Source organism: Cottoperca gobio, chromosome 12 (genome assembly GCF_900634415.1).
Source record: "Cottoperca gobio chromosome 12, fCotGob3.1, whole genome shotgun sequence".
In the NCBI taxonomy this organism is placed as follows: Eukaryota; Metazoa; Chordata; class Actinopteri; order Perciformes; family Bovichtidae; genus Cottoperca; species Cottoperca gobio.
In genome coordinates this window covers 15730054-15754349 of record NC_041366.1, presented here as the reverse complement: position 1 = coordinate 15754349, position 24296 = coordinate 15730054, and the positions used below count along the sequence as shown (strand labels likewise).

The 24296-nt window shown below is 40.1% G+C and overlaps 1 protein-coding gene across 1 annotated transcript; it reads right to left on the bottom strand.

Moving 5' to 3' along the window:
• Positions 1-189: 189 nt before the first annotated feature.
• Positions 190-24108, bottom strand: kdm2bb (lysine (K)-specific demethylase 2Bb). Its single transcript, XM_029444652.1, is given in 22 exon segments — positions 190-1951; positions 2836-3054; positions 3740-3901; positions 4590-4753; positions 4840-5903; positions 6309-6635; positions 6764-6850; positions 7134-7277; positions 11608-11838; positions 16830-16916; positions 17312-17464; positions 17466-17719; positions 17881-18007; positions 18912-19027; positions 19174-19327; positions 20653-20746; positions 21556-21662; positions 21802-21980; positions 22824-22870; positions 23014-23092; positions 23252-23396; positions 24064-24108. Coding segments are annotated over 22 exon segments (4167 nt in total). The 3' UTR covers positions 190-1769.
• Positions 24109-24296: the final 188 nt, after the last annotated feature.

Sequence of the window (24296 nt, the reverse complement as noted above, 5' to 3'; positions counted from 1 at the left end):
AGATTCAATAAAATGCAGAACTACAAACCAGAAAGAAAAAAAACCTGTTCTTCATTTTGTCCACTTGTTGGCATATGGTTAACTTCACTTATAAATAATAATAATAATACAAATCTGATAGCAATATTTCAGTATTAACATACAATCATGTTTCTTATTTATAAATAATTCTTCAAATGCACACACAGCTCAGTATTTAAAATGAATTTAATATCTCAAATGTTGACTTATCTTTTGCTAGAGGCTTTACATGTACATTATGTACAGATTGAACTTTTACATGTAATAAAATATTTAATGGTGACATGGTGGTTTTTAATAAAAAAAAGAATAAACAGATAAAATGTAAATGTAAACCCAACTGTATCAAGTGCTTTTCAAAAGTAGCTCAAAGGCTTTATCATAAAAAAGGTTTAGTTTTCAAACCATTAAACTGTCGAGTCTGACATTTTAAGACGGTTACAATAGCAAAATTACCTATTTTTGTATAACTTTAAAACTTATGATGAATAAATGTGTCGGAACAACCCTTGTGAAAATGCTAGACTGATGCCGTAGGTTGAAAAATACTTTATCTTCAGATTTAAATGAAACTTTAAATAAATGATTTAAAACAACCTGTTAAGAAACGTGTTTCAGTGGAATCTCTGAAGAAAACAAACTAAATCCTTTTTTACTTTTACATTTGCACAGACGATCTGATCTCATATTCTATTTTTAAAAACACTGCGTATTTGTTCTTATAACAGAGTTTCTCAACCATTTCTTTCAGCCTCTTGTCCTGATTCAGTTCTCTCATGCTACTTCTGTCAATATTTTATTCCAGGACTTTGTTGCTTCTTTATTTCTTGCGTGATTCATCACTGAGTGTCTTTCTTTTTTTTATCATATGGAGTTCAGCGAATGACAGGAGTAAACAGATGGTTATATTGTTTCACAGTTACTAAATCTATTGACTGTGGTGTAAACGTGTTTCTTTGCTGCATGCAGAGCTAAAGCGCCAACGATACTAAAGAGTGATGGAGACTGGCAGAGACGTTCGTATGCAGCTATGTCTTAAATATAACCCGGTCAACTACAAGCTGTAAGCAGAATTAGCGGGACATTGTTGAAAATATATGCTTTATACACTGTACACTGTATAGTGTACGTGTGAATACATTCACGTATTCGTATTTACTGTATCAGTGCAAATGGTATATATCAGGAAAACAACATGTACAGTACCTTTGTCCGTTTAGAAACGGGGCACGTAATAAAATATAAAAAACACAAACACAAGCTACCATCCTACAGTTTGGCAACAAACCTTTGCCTCTCAACAATAAAGAGCTTAACAGTAATGCCGATTGATTATCAATTCCAATGGTATGATACTGTACAGTGGTGCAATCAATGCTGCACGTAAATGTATGAAACACTTTCTGATACAAAAATATTACTCTAATGCAATGAACTTTGCACTGGAACAAAACATTATCTATAAAACACCAAAAGATAGTCATGATACGATACATAAACAATCTATATAAAGAAATAAATAACTTATAAACAGGTGCAAACAACAACAACAAAAAACATTTTTGCAATATTGCCTTCACAGGACAAAGATTTCCATTTTTTACATTCTGGCTTCAGCACAGCTTCCCTTTTCATCGGTTTCACAGAGACTGACGCTTCCCGGTGTCCGTTGTACGCTCTCCACAAGCACGCGGTCATCTGCTGCCTCCGTGTGGACACTGGTTTCCCCACACAGCCTGCCGTGCTTCCTAACTGATCTTTTGCAGCAGTTTCTCTTCTATCAGTTCAAACTGCACGCTGACGGACATTTCTGCAACGAACTGGTCGCAGCCTTCCTTGGTCACCTGTTTGCAGTACCGCAGGTCGATGTGACATATGCTTCCACAGCGCTTGAAATAGGTCAGCGACTGGTCTGTGACCCTGTTACAGACTGCAGGGAGAAACGGGGTTAGGAGAAAAAAAGAACAGATGATGCGTAACGGGTCACCTGTCCTGACAAAAGGATTAATAAAGCCTTTAGGATATTGAAAGCCAAAGGCCTCATTATGGTGAACAGGGTTTTGGGATAAGTGTAGACACAAAATAAAGCCAAAATGTATCTGCCTTTCAGCTTTTTCCATATTCGCGCTTTGATTCACTGATTTTCCCATTTAATGGTGTTCCTGAGAGAAAACAAGAATAGGATCTGGTTGTCTTTCCATTTGTGCACTTTGAAATAAATGGAACGAAATTGATTTTACAATTTGTATAATGCCTCAAAGTACATCCTCTCTAAAACTGGACATTAAAACCCTCATGAAGGTCAGAGTTATCGCAGGATCGGTGTTATTGGACTGCATTAGTTTTACTGAGGTGGGCCTAAAGTAATTTGTCACGCACAATGGCAGAAAATGCTCTCAAATATGGAGATTATCCTGCTGTTCTCCGTTTTATATCATATTAAACTGACTAAATGTTCACTCTGCATTGCACATCTGTCACAAGTTCAAATCTCTCAAAGTAGATTTTTTAACCAGTGATGGCTGGAAAAAAAAAAAGCTCACGGTCGGGAATCACAAAAAACTAAGCACGTACTTCGGAGAATGCTCTGCAGTAGTGTTACTTATTGTGCTTAATGAGGTTAAATATTTTTTTAAAACATCAGTACCGCCCTAAAGACAAATACTGTATTTACATCTATTGAATTGATCTGTAAATTCACTGGATGTATAATCCACTGAAGACATGACAATTTAATACATGTTCAGAATTTAGCCACTAGGGGGAGCAAGTCAAATGCAGGCAGACTTACAGCCAACAAAGACAGGCTCCTACCTGACAGGTTGATGTCAGTGAGCGAGTCTCTGGTGGTTGTCCCTGCAGCCGTCAGGATGTTGACAGACTGGTCGGTGACGTGGTTGCAGTAGCTGAGGTCCAGCTTGGACAGCGAGGGCATGTAACGTATGAGGAGGCGCAGAGACGTGTCCGTGATATCCAAGCCTGCCAGGCGCAGGTCCTCCACATTACGCAGTTTACTCCTGTTGTCCAACTGACCTGTTTGTTTTTTTTTAAAAGATAGAAAGAAATAATAAAGTATTATCTGTGTATCCAAAGCCTGATACATCTTATTCCTCTGTGCCATCGAACTCTTGTTTCCAAAACTATTTAAAAACACATCAATAAGCCGCGAGTGACATGTTCCTTCATTACTATGAACACGGGCGCTGTAGTTTATTTTGAGTTAATCCCACATACACCATGCAGCTATAATCACTAGAGGACCAATTGTGTAATAATCCACGGCTGAAGATCCCAAACAAATACTGTATTTATTCCTGTTTGAGTAACTACATATATATATATATATATATATATATATATTTAGAACACATTTTTAAATGCATAAAGTAATGCATACATTATCCACTCCTCTAACTAACTCCCTATTACTCCGTGGTGTTGCTAACTGATTCAGATTCATTCATTTAAAAGGATCATGATATTTAGGTATTTCATTTTTAAACTAACAAATCCAACTCTTAGAATCTACAAATATGTTTCACACATGTCTAATAGATTTCTCTTGTTCTGTCACATAACTAAGACTTTGTAAAAACTATGCAATTATTCCACGGGACAAACACGAGGGGGTCCGCAGTATTTTCTCGATATAGTTAGGGGTCTAGGCTGAAAAGAGAATCACTGATTTAGACACTGTGTGTGAATGGCAGGTTGGTACCTGGCCTGTTATCTGTAGGAGGCGACAGCAGGTCCCTCATCTGAGCATCTTTCAGTCCCTCGACCCACTGAACATCCAGAGTTCGCAGAAGAGGACAGCTGGACGTGCAGAGAGCAGAGACCGCCACCCAGGAGCATCCTGACAACAGCAGCACACGCAGACCTGCAGGAACAGCGACGACATACAGAGACATGTCCGACACGTTTTACATTAACGCAGGGTACACACTACCCCATTCCCCCTCGTCCGACAATAGTCAGCAAAGACACGATGTTTTGTGTATTTCTACAGATTAATTTGCCAGATTTTCCTGTGGGGTGTGTTAAAATAGTTTTTTACATCCTCTGATCTGCTCGTAAATCCATCCTGGCGGCACCAATTTAAAATGTGTGGAGTCTCTCACATTTTACAATCTATTAGTCTGGACCAGCCATAGGCTACAATACACTGATCTCCGGTAAATGTTATCAAATCTGTTCCATGTGCCCACAAGCAGCATCGCGGCAGGCTAAATATACCAGATAGACTCACATTCAGTCTGTTGAAGAAAGTGCCCTATTTTTCAGTTTTTCTGTCTCCAGAGTTTTAATTAAAATGAAGTCACAAAATACACCAACAGAGACACAGTGAGTCTAATTAGCTGAGTGATCCAGAGAAGACATTCAGAAGTAAAAAAAAAAAGAAAAGCAATTTAAGTAATCCATCTTAATTCACAAGCCTTTGGGGATACAATTATCCATATGGAGGAGAAATTGTTTCATGAATACCTGAAAGTCATTTCACTGCCATCAGTACATAAAGTTTTACCGTATTCATCGAGGTAAATATGTTGCTGGTTCAGTGCACTTACCTGGGAGTCTGTTGATGAGCCAGCTGAGTTGTTTCTTGGAGATGTTGGTCCAGCTGAGGTCCAGAGCTACCGGCTGTCTCCGGATGATCCCGCTCAGCATGAGAGGTGTGATGGATTTACACCGGTTCAGATTGATGTGCTTCCAAAGCCTCTTGTCGCAGCACCTGGCGAGACACACAGCAGATATTTAATGTTGTAATGAAGTGTGGAGGACGTGTGTTGTTAAGGGCGCGGTACATCTTATACTCACCATCTGTTCCAAGTCCTGCAGACACGCATGCAGACGCAGAGATCTCTGTGAGTCAAGTGACCGAACACTGTCATCCACATCTCTCTACGCATCACGTGCGCTTCGCTGTCGTTCAGCGGGAGTCTGTCAGGCGGGGGGCTGATGGGAGGGGGCCGGATCACATGGCGCTCCATTTGGATGCATTTTGGCGGGGACCTGCAGGGGAGCGGGCGGGGACATATAGATGTGATCTGCGTGCCTCTGTTCCAGCCGAGTGGCGAGTAACCGCGCTGCGTCTCGTTCACCTCGCGGCCCCTGTGTCGCAGCCAGTCGCCCAGGTCGCTGCTGCCGTTATTGAGAGGCCATCTAGGCTTCTGGTCGTCTACTTCGTTCTCAGGCTCAGTTTTTACAGGCCTGTGGTTTTGATTGGCCAGGCTGTCCTCTGTTTTCAGTGGACGTCTGTTTTGATTGGCCAAACCTTCCTCCATCTTAAGGGCCCTGCGGCTCTGATTGGTGGAGGAGTCTTCTGTTTTTAGAGGTTTACGGTTCTGATTGGTCACAGAGTCCTCGTTCTTCAGTGGTCGTCGATTGTGATGAACCGGACCGTCCTCCGTCTTCACCGAGCCGTGGTTTTGGTCTTCTGTCTTGGGAGTCTCCTGGTTGAACTCTTTGCTCAGCTCTTTGTTGGGGAGGCGTCGACGCTGATGGCGAGCCTTTAGCGGAGCAACGCTCCTCTCCTGAGCTTCTCCTGAGTCGCTGCTCGGTCCAGCTCGGGGAGAGTTGGAGGACTGTTCACTTTCTCTGGCTGCGGATGTTCTTAGCAGTGGACTTAACAGGACTTTGGCTTTGTCCTCTGCACTGATGTCTCTCTCTTTTTTCACTGTCTCCTCTTCCTCTCCCTCCTCATCGTCTTCTTGGTCCTCGTCAACATACTCATTTTTCCCTTTTAAGTGAACCCTTTCCAAGGAAAATCCATCTTCTTCATGATCCTCCTGGTCATCTTCTTCATCACCGTGATCGTTCTCTGTCTTGATTTGCCGCAACAGCTTCGGTGTCAAAGGATCATCGGGTTTGGAAAACTTCTTCTAATAAAGAATAAAAGACACATAATCAGTTGCAGTCGTCAGTTTTTTAAGTGTGAATTATTTGAATTATCTTCTTTATCTTTGCCTTTTGTAATATTCACAATAAAATGACAACATTGCTCACGCAGCATCACACGGCAATGAAGCCTGGAGGTCAACAAATCTACTGCGAATGGAGAATTGAAGAAATGTCCTTTCTTTCTGAGCACTTTAAGGAACGTTTAAAGCCTAGTTGGATGTACGTGAGGATGCCATTTCAAGTACAACCATGGACATGTGATCGTTGATGATATATTACCACTCGGAATACACATTATGCGAGATGTTTCTGAGATTATCATGGCCATCTTTGATTCCACGTTATTCAATATAACTGATAAGATTACAAACAGATGAGAGCCTTACCTTCTTCTTCACAATGACAGGCTCATCATTGGTGTCAAAAAGTTTCCTCTTTTTCCTCAGTGGGTTGTCCTCAAGCCTCGGTCGGGGCGTACCATCCAGAGACAGCAGGGGGGGACGTTTCTTTGGAGGCTCCTCCTCTTTCCTCTTAGGGATTTCCTCCCGCTCTGCCTTTCTCTTCACAGCAGAAGTGGTCGTCAAAGCAGTCACAGTTGCTGTAGCCACCATCGAAGGGTCAGGCTCGTCTTTCGAATCCCGGTGTAACCGTGGCTCTTTCAGTAGCGAGCCAGGAAGGTTGGACGCGTACTTAAATCCTGGCCCCCTTTTTTGCTTAGAGGCCAAAAGGTTAGAAAACAGAGAGCACAACTTTATTTCTCTGGCTCTGAGTTTCTGAGACAACTATTAAATCAACACACACACACACACACACACAGAATTAAGTCCGTACAGATACTTACTTTCCCTGTTTTCCCAGCATGGTTGCACTTTGGGCACTCCCAGCAGTTTGGCAATTCATCATTGACTACTCCGTTTGAATCTTTTACCTGAGCAAAAGGAGCACATAGAGAGCCAGATTTACTAAGGCTTCAGCACCTTTCTTCCAGGCGTAGATGTGACACATTTAGCCTCAAACACATTGCACATTGTAACACAAACAAGTAGTGGACCGATGCAGAATTTGAACTATAAAATCAAAACTGCAACTAAACTTTGAAGACATTCAAGTGTTTGTTTGGATGCATTCACCTCAGCATTAATATATCAGCGCCACCCGTTCCATCTGTCCGTCTGATAATATTCAGTACATACTGACGTTGAATCATTTACCTTAAGACAGTTAGGATGAACAATTTCATTGCAGATGGAGCACTCCATGAGCATGAGGTTAAACTTCTCCTCCTCATCCTCCACTGTGTCCTCTTTCCCCGCCTCTCCACAGACGAGACACACCGCCGTGTGGGGCAGGACAGGCTGGAGACAAAAACAAAAAAATAGAGGCTTGAAGATGAGGCCGCTGCATCGAAATAATATCCTCTCGCTCACAATTGTGATCGACAATCTAGTTATTAACCAACACTTAATCTCAACTCTGTCATGCTCAATGTTTCTATTCATTAAAAGGTACAACTGCAAGTGAATTAACCATCTGTGATGTTTCCTTCGATGGCTTTAATCACTGAAAGTTTTGTATTTCATAGTCCGCTACCAATGTTGGCCATTTGATTTGCATTCGATCATATTCACTGAATTCAATATATCATGAACTTGACAGCTTCCAACTTGTTTGCTGACTCAGCAAACAAACTAGTTGCTTTACCACCAACACATGGGCTACGGTGGCACATCAGGCCGTGATGAACTGAGGCATATACTCAGCTCAGAGTACTGCTCCGAAGCAGTATTAGTGAACGTCAAGAGTGGGTTAAGCGTATTCGCATATCTAAAAAGTGGGACACAGTTGCTAAAGAGCTTAAGATCGAGAGTGTGGGATATTGGGAGAAATGCCAAGTGTCTCTCACTCTCTGGTTTATCATTCAGACTGAATCTCTCTCGTCGTCTGTGTACAGTATTTTGCATAAACAATCAAATCCATTCTCTCTACACGTCTCTGTCCATGGTGCTGAAACATTCAAACACAGTCCTCGAGTCTCTCTTCATGGCCTGCTGCTACTACTACTGCTTTCATTAATACCACTACCAAGGAGGTTTTGTTTTCGGCTTTCAGTTTGTCTGTTTGTCAGCCGGATTATGGAGAAACTACTGGCCTAGTTTAATTAACTTGGTGGAAGGGTGTAGCATAGCCATGATGGACCCATTACATTGTCTTCAGTTTTAGTTGACTAAAAAGGGGACTTTTGTCAAATTTTAGTAAAAGAAAACGTAACTATTTGTGGTATTGTTGTAGTCGATGAAAGCTGTCATGTTTTCTTTTACTAAATCTGTGATCTTCCATCAACAACATGGCGTGTTGATATAGCCACAGCTTCACCACGCCCAGATCTAGCTGGCTACAGACTGTATCTGTACAACCTTTACAACCATCTGCTTGCATTTCTGTTTGCAATGAACCTCAACAGCTGCACTTAAAGTCTCTTGAGGTCATTTTGGACTTTGCTTATAAAATAGAAGTTGCAACTAGGGGGCAAAGTTCATCTGCAGATTGGTATCGACTAAGGAGACCTAGACTTACCTCCTCACACTTTGGGGATACGTGCCATGATAAACAGAGCTCTGTAGAACGACTGGGATCAATCAGACAGCAGCAGAGAAAATGGGCCTTATAATGGAAGCAGATGGAGTAGTGCCTGATCAAGAGGGTCAACTCATTTCCTTGTGGGTTTGTTATCTACCCTGACGCTCCTTCGACCCATCCCCCAATTTGGTCTTGTTGAAATTGAATTTTTGAATGTGCTGATTCAGCGCACATACAGAGGTGACGAGATCCAAGTGATAACGAGAGAACAGACCTCTTTTTCTCCTCTATTGCTTGATATATTACAATGAATATCAGAGGGTTTTTTTTTAGAGATGAGGTACAAATTGTTCAGACAAATTGTTTTTCATGTTCAGTGACTTTTAACAGAAAATCGGTACAATTGTGGAGGAAAGTCTGTTCAATCAAAAGATACTACGTTTGTCTTTGAGTATTTTTATTGAAAACAAAAAAGGCTTTCTGCAGAACGGATCAGAGTGTACAGCACAAAGGTCTGTCAATGAGATGGCAATGATACTGTGTGTAGAGTGTGGTCTCCTCTTTAAACACCTCAGGTGACCCATAGGGGTCAAGAACAGGGTGAGGGAAAAGTACTGCTGCAACTAGTTAAGACTGGAACTGGCTTTTATCTGCCAGACACAGCCCCACTTCCTCCTTAACAGTTGATTGTTTTTCCCCCTACAATGAACACCTAGGTCATCTTGAGGTCATACCTTCACACAGTACCATTTCACTAATGAGTACCAACCACGGAGATAAGAAAGTAAAGCAATGCAGTGTTTTTCCATTACACAATTGACTTTCACAAAGCTGACTCATTGCAGGTGATGTTAACATATCTTTATTTTACATTTACAAGTGAGTGATTCATTACAAACTGACACAAAAACAAACAGCATGTAGTTCTTATACTTCTGAGAAGAAGTACGCTTCACCTGTAGGATTTAGCAGGAACAGATGACCCAGGTACAGGTGAGTCGGTGATATTAACTAACATAAAGGATGGAGAACAACATTTGTTGGTCTGTTAAGACAGGGGGAGAAGGGAAAAATGTCCGTCACAAGTTGCTAAATGCCAAATCGATATCTTTTAAATGTCTTGTGTTATGGCAAACTGCATCCTCAGACTCCTACTCCATTCTGGTCTTTAATGAGGAGGCATCCCACAGAGAATAACTGAGTGGTGCTCCCTGAGATGGAGAAAGGCATTTCAGTATTTAATTGTTTTCCATGACCCTCTGAATTAACCTCTCCACATAGACTCTAAAAAAAGTTAGAATCATAGGAGGGAAATCTTTAGGACAAAGTACACATCATTGTATATGCTGCAGTTTGTAGTCAGGATACTAATATTCACGGAGTGAGTCTAAACACGTAGAAGCCATATGAAAACATTTAATAGTAATAGTTAATAGTCAATAGTATTCGCAGTTACTGGGAACACGGTCCACATCAACTTGCTTCACCTCCTCATCTTGAGTGCTGAATGATGTCTGCAGGCTCCTTCGGGTCGGGCTGGACCGACAGTATGATGGGTCGTGAGCGGCGCTGCCAGGACCGTGTCTGTGGTTTTGTGCAGATGTTCCGTTCAAATAAAGAGGGAGTGGCCTCGACTTTAAAACCTTCTTCTTCCCTGTGATGAAATGCAGATTCCGTCGCTGCTAAAAATGTCTGCTGCATACTTTTCTGTGGCTTTTTATTGTGGAGGGAAAAAAAACCTGCCTTATTGTTTACTGTTGAGGAACAGTTGAAGTTCAGCGTCTTCAGAAAGCGGTGAAAGCTCAATACGGAGTTGTATCGACTCGATTTTGAAGCACAGTGGAACACAACAATGTTTACGTAAACCGCTTCCCCATCTATTGATATGTTAGCTAGCTTAGCTTCAACCAGCGCAGTAGCAGATTTGAACAGGAAACACATATGACACCTTCAGGAAATGCACATGGGAGAAGTTTGCATTGAGGTCTTTCTGGCAGAAAGGTTTTTTTACCCAAACAACAAACAACGAACCACAATCTGTTCCTAAACGTAACCAAATAGCTTTGTTGCCTAAACCTGAGGAGATTTCTGGCAGAAGGCAAACTTCTCCTATGTGCTCGGGAAACAGGAAGTCTGCAGACGACAATCAAGCGCAGCGCGTTTAAATGAACTCATAGCGACCCCTGCTGTTGTGGAGGGCAAACTAACAGGGACATGGGAGAACATCCTCAGCCGTTGCATTGCATTTGAATGTACAACTGTACTTTTTAATGTATATGACACTAAACTTGAACTTGACACACTCACGGCGGAAAGAATGTGCAAAAAGTCACATGATATTCTTGTTGTCTTTGTAGGACACGCTGTATTTGTTTCTGAAGCATGATTTATTAGAAATATGTTGTGAATTTGTTTGATAGGTACATCTTTTTATTTTGCAAAACAAAATGCATTAGTTTGTTAATATTGTTTTGTATTTGCAAACCACACTGTGTTTGTTAGTGAATTGTTGGGCATTTGTAAAACACGTTTTGTTTGTTTGCTACATTAAAAGCTACAGCGAGCAAGCGGTTATCTTAGCTTAGCATAAATACTGGAATACCTTGGTTCTCTCAAAAAGGTAAAAAACACCAACCTGCACCTTTAAAGCTCACTGACTCATGTCTCATTTGTTTAATTAGTACAAAAAACTAAGTGTAAAAATGACACGTAGTTGATATTAAAAAGACAAATAAATCTGATTGACAGAGAGCTGTGACACTGTTTACACAAAGTCAAAGTCAAAGCGTGGACCACCTCCACGTGTCTCTGCAGTGGGAGTACTGGATCCATGTCTTGGCCCTGTGCTGTGACTCTCTCTGACAGTCTTTGCTGGTTATCTGGCAAAAGCAGTTTAGGTTTTGTGTAGATTAACAACATCTGTATGCTAAGGTAAGCTAATCACCTGCTGGCTGTAACTTCGTATTTATCATACAGTCATGAAAATGTTTTTGATCTTCTTATCCAACTCTCTGCAAAAAAAATGTGAATAAGCGCATTTCCCCAAACCTCCCCTTTAACATCATGTGTATATAAAAAAAGAAACGTCACTGAGATGAATGAACTTACTGCAATGCACTGCCTCATGATGCAGGACTGTTTCATACGGCCCGGCCCACCAAACTTCTTCATGTCTTTACAAAAGTGGCACTCTCCACACTCCGTCCGCAGGCATGCCTCACACTTCCGACAGCGTGTTCTTCTCCTCCTGGCACCAGATGTTCCCCGACTAGCTGACAGCTTGACTGCTGATGCAGGAGAAGCTGCCATCTTAGGTTTCGGCCGGTTGGGAGGCCGGGGCTAAAAGGATAAAGAGGATAAAGTGTCATGTCCCTAAAATGATAAGGCAACACATATTTCACAAACAGGCCATCTATAAATTAGTTTAATGATAACGGATACATTTATTATTTAAAAAAACTATTTAGCAATAATTTGATGCTACAAATAAATAAAACGTAAATATAATGAGTAGTTGAATGTGGCTAATAGGGATGATCAATTAGTAGAACTGTGATGCAGATGTGTAGTGTGTAATGTTTTAAGCCTGCAGATACTTTACAATCATTATCTCACAAGATATCTAATGGTCAACAATATATTATTGATTTGACATCTGAATGATTTTTACCAAACATTTCTAATTTAAGTAAAACAGTAAAACCCTTTATTTTACAAGGAAGGAAATCATGAGGCTCTGAAGCGCTCCTCAGTGTAATAATCTGAATTCATATTAATTTAATAATGGTGCTATGACTCAAGAATACCCACTTACAAATCTTGTTACATAATAAGAAAAAAAAAAATCAAAACATCCTCTTAATTTCAACAGGGGTCAGTGTTATGGTGGATGTAGGCGGTACTACCTCACTTCTTAGCTCTGGGTCAATACATCCAAACAGAGACGCATACACACAAAACATATCCATAAACACAAATGTTATCATGCTGTGTGTGAACACTCATATTTTTTTATGGCAGTCAAAGCCAAGGATCCAGGAAACAAACACATCAAGAACGTCCCTGGAGGCATCTTCCAAATTTAGCACTTCACTTGCTTCCATACTTCAAAGAGAAACTGCACTTATGGCTGCATTTCACACATGGATCACTAGGAGCCATTATTCTGTTTTAGATGGCGTGCAGACTGATTTATAACAGTACACATTAAATGTGCTCTATTTAATAGAACTGGGTAATGGAGATGAGATGCCTTTGATCTCCATCATTATTGTTCCAGTGTTATATATTCTGCTCTTTCTCAGGCGCAGAGCCCAACCACAACAATGTATTCTGCACATTAAGACCACATGAAGAAATGCTGCCGACCGTGCCACGCGAGAACATATGTGGCAAAGTGTGAGATGACATAAACAAGAAAGAGTGCAAAAAGACTGCAGCTCTTGGAAATGAAGATCTGATTTCTTTAGTTACATCGGCAGTGCAGATTCTCCTAGCGTCAGCATAGCAACAGCCACGTCCCATTCCCTAACAGTACAGTCTATGACACACAGACGTGTAACCAATAAGAACTGTAATGAGACTCTCCAACAGAAAAAAGAAAGCAAGCTCAATTTTAGGCATATTACAATCATTTATTCTAACAATAGCCATGAAATAGACTGACATAGGCAGTCAGATATGTGGTTACCAGACAGGATTAGAGTGAGGCATTGGGGGGGGGCTTGTGCAGTCTGCACTGGACTGTTGTGGGGGTATTCGTGGGGATTACAGACGAAGAACTCTGCACTCAGACCAAATATCCCAGAAAAAAAAGACACAGTGCTGTTGTTGAGCACCGTGATCTGCCAGCTCCTACAAACATGAGACGACAGGTCAGAGTTATTATCAATCAGTCAGATCACGTTAAATAATTGGCAGCGTGCACCGTTTGATTACACCTGTTACTTCAAACTGCAGGTTTAACAGGAACATGAAAAGACGCTTCAGAAAGCTGTCCATATTGTCCCCTAAATCCCCTCTAAACCCCCCTTCTGTCTGCTAAGTGAGTGATCTCTGGAGCAGATATCCCTCTGACGCTCACAATAAAATGACAGGAGAGGTTGACAACAACAGAAACAAACTGCCTCTCGCTCTTAGGAACTACTTTCTGTCTCAGGTACAAGTGTTTTAAGTTTAGCATTAGTATACACACACACACCTCTTTACAGCACACACACACACACACGTGTCCTCGTACAATGACAGTACAAGTAGTAAAAAACCAAATAGTAATTTCTTGGCTCTTCAAAGCTCATTCAGCTGGGAAACATTATGAGAAGCAGACTTTAATGTTTATTGACACACACAGCCTTGGAGCCTCTTAAGCTACTGTGGAGAACAGTGGAAATCAATTACTGTGGATATACTTAACATCACCTTAAACACACATTGAAGACGGCGCACACTGAGCACAGATTGCGGGAACAACAGGACATATTGTTTTATCGAAAGCAGAAGAAATTAGAAATCAGACACACGCAACACTATGGTGTCAGAAACAGGAATAAACACACGGTCCCATTGTTATGACGTTTCTCAAATCATTGTGAGCAGAATTCACGATTTCTCTTTTCTTTACTTGGGAATATAACGTGGAAACAATTAACTTGGCAAACATATTTGGGTTCACAAGTTCTTGGAGGGATTAGATGCCTGTTAAGCTTTAGTGGTGGCATATGTTGTAAAACTGATGCTGCATTTGACATAAAGCACAACAACATGTGATTGCTGTATGTAGCGTTTAGCCCGGATCTTACACATGGCAAAAGGGAAGCGAAACAAGTCTATTAAAACCTCTGGAGTGGATAGTTACTCAGAAGCTGAGGATTGTTGACTGAACAACAGATACAATGTCAATCAGTTGTACGCAGAGCATGCTTTGGATGTATAGAATATATACTGTACCAGCAGGTATTACATTGACTGTAAAGTTGTTCAGACTGGAACTACATGCTGAACTGTTTGGCTTTTTGGGCTACACCTAAAATCTAAAGGTTCTCAGCCTGCTGTGGACAATGTGCATGTACTTTAACATTATTTCATATGAGCATATTACACAGATGTTCAAGAACAGGTGCATCTACATGGCTGGAACAGAAATAGCTGAAAATGAGTGAATTTGTCAAAAGAGAAAAAAAAGACTAATCTGCAATGTCAATGTTTTTCAAAATCCAAATTCAGCCACAGAATGATGTGAGGGGGTGTGGTTCAGAGTTAAGTAGACGAAATATTGAAATTAACAAAACACATTTCTCGCTGTGTAAGCAAGTCTCATCTTAGATCTCCCAGCCATTTACACCGAAACAATATCGAATATTCCTTTCATAATGACCGCTTTCTCATTAAAAACCCAACCTTTTTTGGGTCACACATACTCCAACATGCATATCTGGTGCTTTTACAATCAAACCATGAAAGATTAATCTGCATCTACATGAATTTCCATTCCTCTGCTTCTCTGCTTTGAAACAGCCAATAGCAGCCCTGAGGCTCTGAGCTACATAAACACAGCCTGCTCCTATTGCTGCTTTCACCTGACAAAAACACACAAGCATGCATGCACACGCACACACGCACACACACACACACACACACATACACACACAGCAAACCTATCAAAAAAAAAAAAACAGAAGGCAGCAATCAAAGACCAAGCACAGAGGGTAGACTGAATCAATGCATTTCTCTCCAGGTAGCTCCATTTCCTCTCTGCCCTGTGATGCTGCACACTGCTCTGTCTGGCACAAGCATTCCTCTGGTGGCCTCACTATGCCTGCCTGCAGGGGTTCGGTGTGCTAACCTGCTCAGAGTCTGAGTCGTAGTCCTCATCGTCAGCGCTCAGCGACATGGCCATGGCTGGGGTTTTTTTCACGCACCGTCCAGCTCACAGCAAACTGACATGGCAGCAGTCTCCTCCTCCTCCTCCTCCTCCTCCTTCTACTCCTGCTACTGCTGTCTGGCCTACAGCCCTCCCTCCTACTCTAAAGCTCCACAATACCACAAGCAGATGTAGGAAAACACAGACAAGCCTGCCTCATTAATATGGATCCACTCCCTGACAAACGGGAGGGGTGCTGGGTAGCGCGGGGCCAATGGGATGCTGCTGTGCATCAGAATATGTACTGTGGCTGTCTGCCTCTATCCAATGAGGAGAGAAAATGCAGAGAAGGTGTTGTCATATTCATGATGGGTATCACAGGGAGAGAAGAGCAGGCTCCGCTCCGCACAGCCAATAGAGCCAGATGGCATCTCATTACAAAAGGCAAACACAAAGAGGCCCCACCACCAGCAGCTGGCCTTTGGAGGGACGGGTGGGGGTGATCCAGAGGGTCCATGAAACCAATAGAAATCACCTCCACACATTCAGATACAACACATCCCATCCACCTACCTCCTGTTACACACTTCATGCATCTGTTTGAACAATGCATTATTAAATATGTATGTATGTTATTGAGTTGTATAATATATACAAAATATAAACTGGTTAACTTAAACATGCAAACACACACATACTGTATTTTTCAACGCCATTATATTTAAGTCTCTACATTTTTATATTATAATGCAAGTCAGAGAGTATTGAAAATGAACACTTTACGTCTGCGTTTCATTTAATTAATAATCATTTTGACCTTTTCATACGAGGCATTAGGGAAAGAGGAAGAGATAAAAAAAATTTTTTACATTTAGCCAATGAATGTAAAAGCCTTGATTCTGACCCTCCTGCTCAGCTCAAGACACAATGAATGTAAAGGATGAATTATTTAAACAGGCACTTAAAGCCTGCATGTTTAAGTCTTACAAGATCACAATTTCACGTGGACTTTGTCTAAGGATGTGTTTTAACATACTGATGCAGGGAAATAGTGAGTTGTGCATCTCGTCTGAAAGATGTATCATAGCTTAACATGTATGTTAATGACAGAACAATACAGTGTGTAGAGGTATGTGTATGGAGGACAGCAAAATATCATTATTTTCTTCAAAGAATACAGTCAATATGTCAAGCATGGAAGTGTAAACTAAATAAAGTTGATGTACACACTGCCCATTTCTAAGAATTTCTTTGTGATGAACAGAAATGTAATGTAAAAATTAATTGGATCAACCTGGTAGTGCTTTAAATAAAAACTGCTGTAATCTATAGTAATGAAATCAACACACTACTAAAGTAGTACTACCCTGCTTAGTGTGTGTGTCAAGTGCACATCAACTTCATTTGAAAGTCCCAAATAAAGGTAAAGAAGCATTAAGAAAGTGTCAGAGTGCAGCTGACATACTTTTACCTTTATAGTTTTCTTGGGCCAGCACACCACAGGAACTCCAGTGATCGCTAATTTTGGGTCGTCATCGGCGTGTTCTTTTAAAACAACCTAAACAGCCACAGAGAACAAACATAAAGTAAAAGAGAACTCTGTCATGTACGACAGCGTACCAGCGTGGCCAATGTAGGTTTAAAATAAATGAAACATAATAACAGAGCCAGGGAAGAGGGGCAATATTCTGAGAAGAAAATCAGATTAAAGTCATAATTTAAGAGAAAAAACTTGGATATTTTCTGAGATTAAATTAAAGAGAAAAACTCACAAATTTACAAGGAAACATTGTGTATGTTTTTGTCAGGAGCCACATCGCTTCATTTTGTAAATTTAGATTAACCACATCACTCCGCAGCCTCGTAATATTTGTATTTATTTTTACCTACATTGGCCCTAATACGACATCACGTGACATGTCTATGGATCGGTGTCATCTTTGTGTTTCTTACCTTCATGTCTTCCAGCAGGGCTTGTGGGTTCTCGATTCCCTCGGGAACACATTTCTTATTTTCAGGAAGCGACTCGAGCTTCTCAACCAGTGTCCTGAGTCCGCTCAGTTCAAACTCGGTCAAATGCGTCCATTTATTGGGCGACTCCGAGGACTGGAGAGTCAGACGGGGTTTGGGGGAACTCTAGCGAGGTGGAGCCGGGATTACAGCTGTCCTCAGAGTCAACCGATAAAACAGCTTTGAGGTGCTGGCCCCTCCGGTTGTCAGGAGAGCAGGGGCCGTCCTGGACCGCTCTTTCTGCTTTTTCGACCGGGCCATCCCTGACTTGAGTCTCACACGAGTCCTCATTCATGTCATGGCTCCTCGAGTCCGAGGAAAGGCTCTCTGTGTTTGCCTTTGTCTCATCGTCTGAAGGGACAAAATGAGAGAAAAATTGCCATCAGCTGCAAACATATTGTATCTGGAAAGAGCAAAGAATGACTTCTATGATCAAGCATGGCACTGAGGCAGCATGGCATCTTGTTTACGTCTAATAGTAATGAGCACCTGCACTTCTCAAGTTCACTAACCCATTAGTACAGGCTCTTTGCTGATCTCCTGAGAAAAGTAGGAGCGCTTGGTGAGGCAGTGCAGGTATCTCTCCAGGACATACCAGCATATCTCATAGTAGAAGGGGAAACGGAACTTCGAATTAACCTGAAAACGGGGAAAAAATCATCAGGAGAACCTTGAAAAACAGCTAATATTTACATGCAAATGTCATGTTATCTTTCCCATGTTTACACCTAACCAGAGTTCTGTCTTTGTTTTTACACATGTGCATGAGCATGACGGAGACTTCAGACTGACAGCAACAGCAGCGGAAAGAGATTATTACTTGTAGCAATGAGTTGTGATCACTCCAAACACGGTCATCTCATGCACACAAACAATCATGCATACTTGTTCAGGAGCAAACAGGCAGGCCTACACTCTACGAGATGGGATTCTTTCTTACAGCTTTAAACCTGCCATAGAGAAGCTAATATACAATGTTTTAAGATGTTGATTTTGTGGGGTATGTAAAGCATCGGTATGTAGCACTGTGCACAAGACACATTTCCTAAGTTTACTCTCTACTCTACACAAATAAAACTGTAAATGAGAGCCAGACATGTATTTATTTTTTAAATACAGCCTAAGAGTTTTGTAATATAAACACATAAATACATTTATATTATTAAACACATTCAAATTGAACAACGTACCTTTCTTTGATGTATAATCACTCACATAAGTCCCTCCATCCCTACTTCCTTCTCAAGCTCACAACTAATAAGTATCACTTTTGGGCTCTCGCATATCTTCCTGACTTTTACATTTATATTTGTTGTAATTTTGTCACTTCCAAATATTTTGCCCTTTGATTCTTTTCCTTTATTTCTCCATCAATCTCAACCGTTTCCTCCTCCATCACAACTCTCATTCTCCACTCGCCTCTTGCAAGTGAACTCTCGCCCTGGTTCCCTGAGAGATTTATTCATCCCAGTAGAATTTACTGTATACGGCTGTGCAGGCCCACAGTTCAGCCACACAATGGAGCATGCAGCAAGACTCCTACCTTAGTCCGATTCTCTATCTCATGGATGGTAAGCTGCATAGGAATGTTGAAGCTGTGCAGAATATTGCCTCCGAACACCAGTGTGTCCTCTGGAGTGTAGACAGCGTGAATCCACCCTTAATCACAAAAAGCACAAACGAGATAAGGAACAAATAGAGGATTCATGCAAATTCACATAGCTGAGTTTACTGGCAGCACTGTTCATTGAAGGGGCAGCTAATATTTTCCTGCTAGCTAATTTAAAACAACCATGCCAACACACCAGATGGTATGAAGAAGGTGTATCCTTGCTTGAGCTCAACTCTCTGGCATCCATCAGCTCGGTCTCCCAGGAAGATATCACTCTGCTTACCGGACAGAACCCAGTCCTCATAAAGAGCAAGGTTATGAGGGGTTGGAGGCACAAGCCAAAACACCTGAGGCGAAGCAGAGATTTCTTATTTAGAGATTTTACTGTACAGTCGAGGCCAGGTTAGGTGAAACATCAACTCTGAAACTGCTAGCTGTCTAATACTGTATATTACCACAATCACATGTTCTTAATTTCTCCCCTTAATGTTCAATGAAAGGAAAATTAATAAAATGAAGATTTGTTGCACAAAATATCAGATATGTTATTAGTATGAAAGTCAATTTCTGCCAGTAAAAGAAAACGTTTGATGAAAACTTGAAATAACATTACATTAAATAATAATATTTAATATAAATAACATTACATTAAATAATATTTAATATAAATAACATTACATTAAATAATAATATTTAATATAAATAACATTACATTAAATAATATTTAATATAAATAACATTACATTAAATAATAATATTTAATATAAATAACATTACATTAAATAATAATAATATTTAATATAAATAACATTACATTCAATAATATTTAATATAAATTACATTAAATAATAATATTTCATATAAATAACATTACATTAAATAATAATATTTAATATAAATAACATCGGAAAGAAGAGGGAAGAGAAAGAACAGGACAGGAAAGAAGAGGGAAGAGAAAAACAGGACAGGAAAGAAGAAGAGGGAAGAGAAAAACAGGACAGGAAAGAAGAAGAAGAGGGAAGAGAAAGAACAGGACAGGCAAGAAGAGGGAAGGAAAGGACAGGAAAGAAGAAGAGGGCAGAGAAAGAACAGGACAGGAAAGAAGAAGAGGAAGAGAAAGAAGAACAGGCAAGAAGAGGGAAGAGAAAGAACAGGACAGGAAAGAAGAAGAGGGAAGAGAAAGAACAGGACAGGCAAGGAGAGGGAGAAAGAACAGACAGGAAAGAAGAAGAGGGAAGAGAAAGAACAGGACAGGAAAGACGAAGAGGGAAAGAAAAGAACAGGACAGGCAAGAGAGGGAAGAGAAACAACAGGACAGGCAATAATATTAATAACATATTCAATAATAATATTTAATATAAATAACATTACATTCAATAACAATATTTAATATAAATAACATTACATTCAATAATAATATTTAATATAAATAACATTACATTCAATAATAATATTTAATATAAATAACATTACATTCAATAATAATATTTAATATAAATAACATTACATTAAATAATGTAAGTAAGTTTAATTTAGTCAGTATTCTAAGTCATTATTTTGTAATACTAGGTTATTATTTTTTCGATTAAGTCATTATTTTGAAAAAGTTTCACTCTTACAGGATCTTTTGGCTGAAATGGCTTCTATAAATAAGAGACTAGAATGAACTTACTTTCTGTCCCTTGAATACGTGATACCAAACAGAAGTTCCCCCAAAATCGATATGGAAGTCTGTGTAGCAGCCCTTCACACTCATCAAACAATACCTACAGCAGAAAAGGAGAGAATAAAATCATTTAAAAGAATTACATTGTAGACAAGTAGATTTTAAAAGATTAAAGTATAAAAGACTGACAAACAAACAAACTAAATATCTACAACTCAACCAATTAGAAGGCAGCACTAGAAATACTCTCAAGAGCACTACATATAGAGCATCCTCTGCTGATTAATTGAGGAATGATTAGCACTCCAAGACATAAATTATTCCGTAATTTAGCTAGATGGGAGCAGCTCTATTTATCTGAAAGAAATCTAACCAACAAAAAAAAAACACATCCCAAAGAGAGATGATGTGATCGTTTCTTGAAACAAATGGAGAGCGAGTAAACCAGTCAGCTGCAGCCAACAGTTAAACAAAAATCTACCAGCGAATCTCAAAATCAGTTATCATTACATGCGATCAATAGAGGTTAAAAGGAAAAGCACAGTTGGTTGTGACTCTTAGCTATGTACAAATGCTGACAGCTGATTGGCTGAGAGGTGTCTGCGCAGTCAGACTACAGCTGTTATAAAACCATCCTCCACTGTGGAAAACTCTGCTGCCTAGCAACAATCAGGAGCACTTACAGGAGATGGATAACACCGACCGTATGCAGTGCTCTACAATGATAGAGCGATACATGACAGACATTCAGATGGGAGGAGAAATTAAATGCACTGCCAAGGGAGCAGCTATTTTCCCCAAGTTTTATGTATTAATTGTTGTTTTTGTTTTTTTTATTTACTCATAGACTGACATACAGCTCAGGGGAGATTGTTGTGGAAACAGAAACACAATCCAGTGAAGTCGTACCTTTGCACTTTGGGGTACTTCATGTCTGAGATTACATTGGTGGCTTCTGTTTGGCTGTGTTTCAGATCAGGAGGCCACATGTTGTCCACCCAGTCGACTTGATCCACCTGGGAGAGTGAGCAAAACTGCACTTTTAACCATCAACCACGTCGTTCTTTCTTTGAATATGGTACCAGATTTGTGACCTTCATGAAGCCTTCTATAACATGATACAGTGTGTGTACAGAGTGTGTTATGTTATATTACCACTGTGGGCCGCTTGATGAGGTTCTCCAGCTTAGTGTGGCTGAACTCTAAGCTGATGACATTGAAGAGTTTGTCCCGCTCGTCCTCTGGTGTCTCATAATAACGGACAAACTGAGCCATGCTCATTTCAGAGCCTTTCTGAGTGCTCACATCCATAACATCCACAGAGCGACGGCTGCCTGCAAGCAACAACCAGAACAGCTTTAACCTCTGAGCACTTCCACTGTCATTAACATGTAATAGCATCTGTTTGTAAGTGTGTGTAAGAACATGAGCATGCTACTGTGAGACTTATACAGACAGAATGTATATTGTTGACATGTCACAGATTTCATTGTAAAAAGGAGCTCCTAATGTGTGTAATTCACCATCTTCCCCACTAGATGGAGCAATCCGTTTTAGAATTCATTTCTTAGAAGCTTCAGTTGACACAGCTGTATTTTAATGCAGAAGAAAATTGCAATTGAAGATTACATTAGATAAGATAATAGATAGAACACGTTTAGTTTAGTTTTTTTAAGTGTACATGGAATACACTGAAGATGCACGGATTGCAATTTTCTTGGCCGATTCCCAATTTCTATTTTCTTTTAAGAAAACCTGCCAATTTGATTTATCTCCTTTTCTAAGAACTATAAATGACATACACAAACATTTTTGTAACTTTCATGGTAAATTCTACTTTTATACTAAAACATTGACTATTAAATACCTTACAGTTTCTCCAAAACTGCACCAAGTGACGGGACCTTCTCTCACTATAAGAAGCATTATGGATGAAACTTTATGATACTTTTAGGACTCTCCAAAAGATCATCGCAGAGCTTCACAAAAGCTAAAACTCACTGACCCCATTTTTTTCTAATCCATCAGCTCTTACGCTAAATGCGTTTGTTTTTTCTTTAACCACTCCAATTGCTACATAAGTAAACATATATGCACACATTTCATTGTGTGTGTGTGTGTGTGTGTGTGTGTGTGTGTGTGTGTGTGTGTGTGTGTGTGTACAGCATCCTTCTTACCAACTAATCCTTTAATTTCACTGACTGTAAATTCTGGTTCAGGCATTCTATGAAAGAGAAGTATTGATGTCATTCAGTTGATAAATGAATTACATGTGTTGCAAATGGTTAATCAACACCACAAGTTTTGCCAAAGATTAATCATAATAACTATCTGTAAACTGGTGAATTCACAGAAATGTCTTCTCACCTGATGCCAAGTCCATCTTTCTCTTTAAAAATGAGTGGGGTCCGGAGAGCCTCCCTTTGCACATATTCATAAGAGAAGTCTGCAAGACAGTGAGTGTGTTAAGGACAAAAGCATTTACAGGAAAACACATGCAATGTGTTAAGATGTGTTGCCAGTCAATCTTATAGCAAAATGTATAATAACAAACGGTGACAATTGCAACAATAAAAAAAATACTATATGCTTTGTGTTACTTTACCTTTACCCTCCATAGAGTTGACCAATTTGGCGCTGTAACTGTCACTGACAAGCTTTTCCTCCACACTGAAACCTCGGATGTTTGCAATTTCTTCAACATCGGATAAATCCTCATTTTCGTCGTACATCCTTCGGCAGATGGAGCGCTGCCAGAGAAAACGAGATGATTTACACGACATAACTGAAGAAGCGTAATCTTTCTATCATAACGACCCCTCCGTCTACATAAACAACCACTATGAACGATGCTTTAACATGCAATCAGAATCAGCTTTTATTGGCTACAAGAATTTGACGTTTATTTTTTTTGTTGCTCTCAATGAAGGCTACTTACATATAAATACATCTTAAAAACAACAAAGCTGAACTAAAGTAAACATAAACATTTAGCTATTATGTATACTGTATTGCGTATATATATATATATTATTCCTAACTTAACAACTGTAGTAAAGGGTCATATTCTATTTTTTTTTAGTAATGTAGCATCATTTTCTCTTAAATGTGACGTCAACAACAATAATCATTAAACGACACTTGTCCAGGGAAAAGACAGCAGTTGGTACGTTATTCCACAAATGTACAATGTTTGCAGGTTTTAAATCTAGATGTTGGTTTATCGTGTACGTACGTCCGCGGACAAATACACAATAAGTTATAAATAACGTCTAAAATACGAGGGAGCCATCGCTTCTCCTCATGGCCTCTAACTTGTGACTTGATACATCCCAACGTTTACAGTTGCAAACGTTAGCTTAGCTAACTAATTAGCTCGCTGCCAATCTCGCTCCATAAGATAACGATGGTACACACCAGCCTGCGTCCGGATTCAGCACACGTATCCACGGCCTGAGCCATCGTCTCTTATCAGTGTTTTCCAGTCACTCGGTTTCGGAAATGCATCTTCTTAATGCGTAGTGAAGTTAGAGAAACACTTAGCACGCTTTTCAGGTTCAAAACAAGGGAACCATGTTTTTGTGTGTTACGTCACCGCCAGGAACCAAAACATTGTTGGACAACGTCACGGCATGTTAGTAGTTCACAGC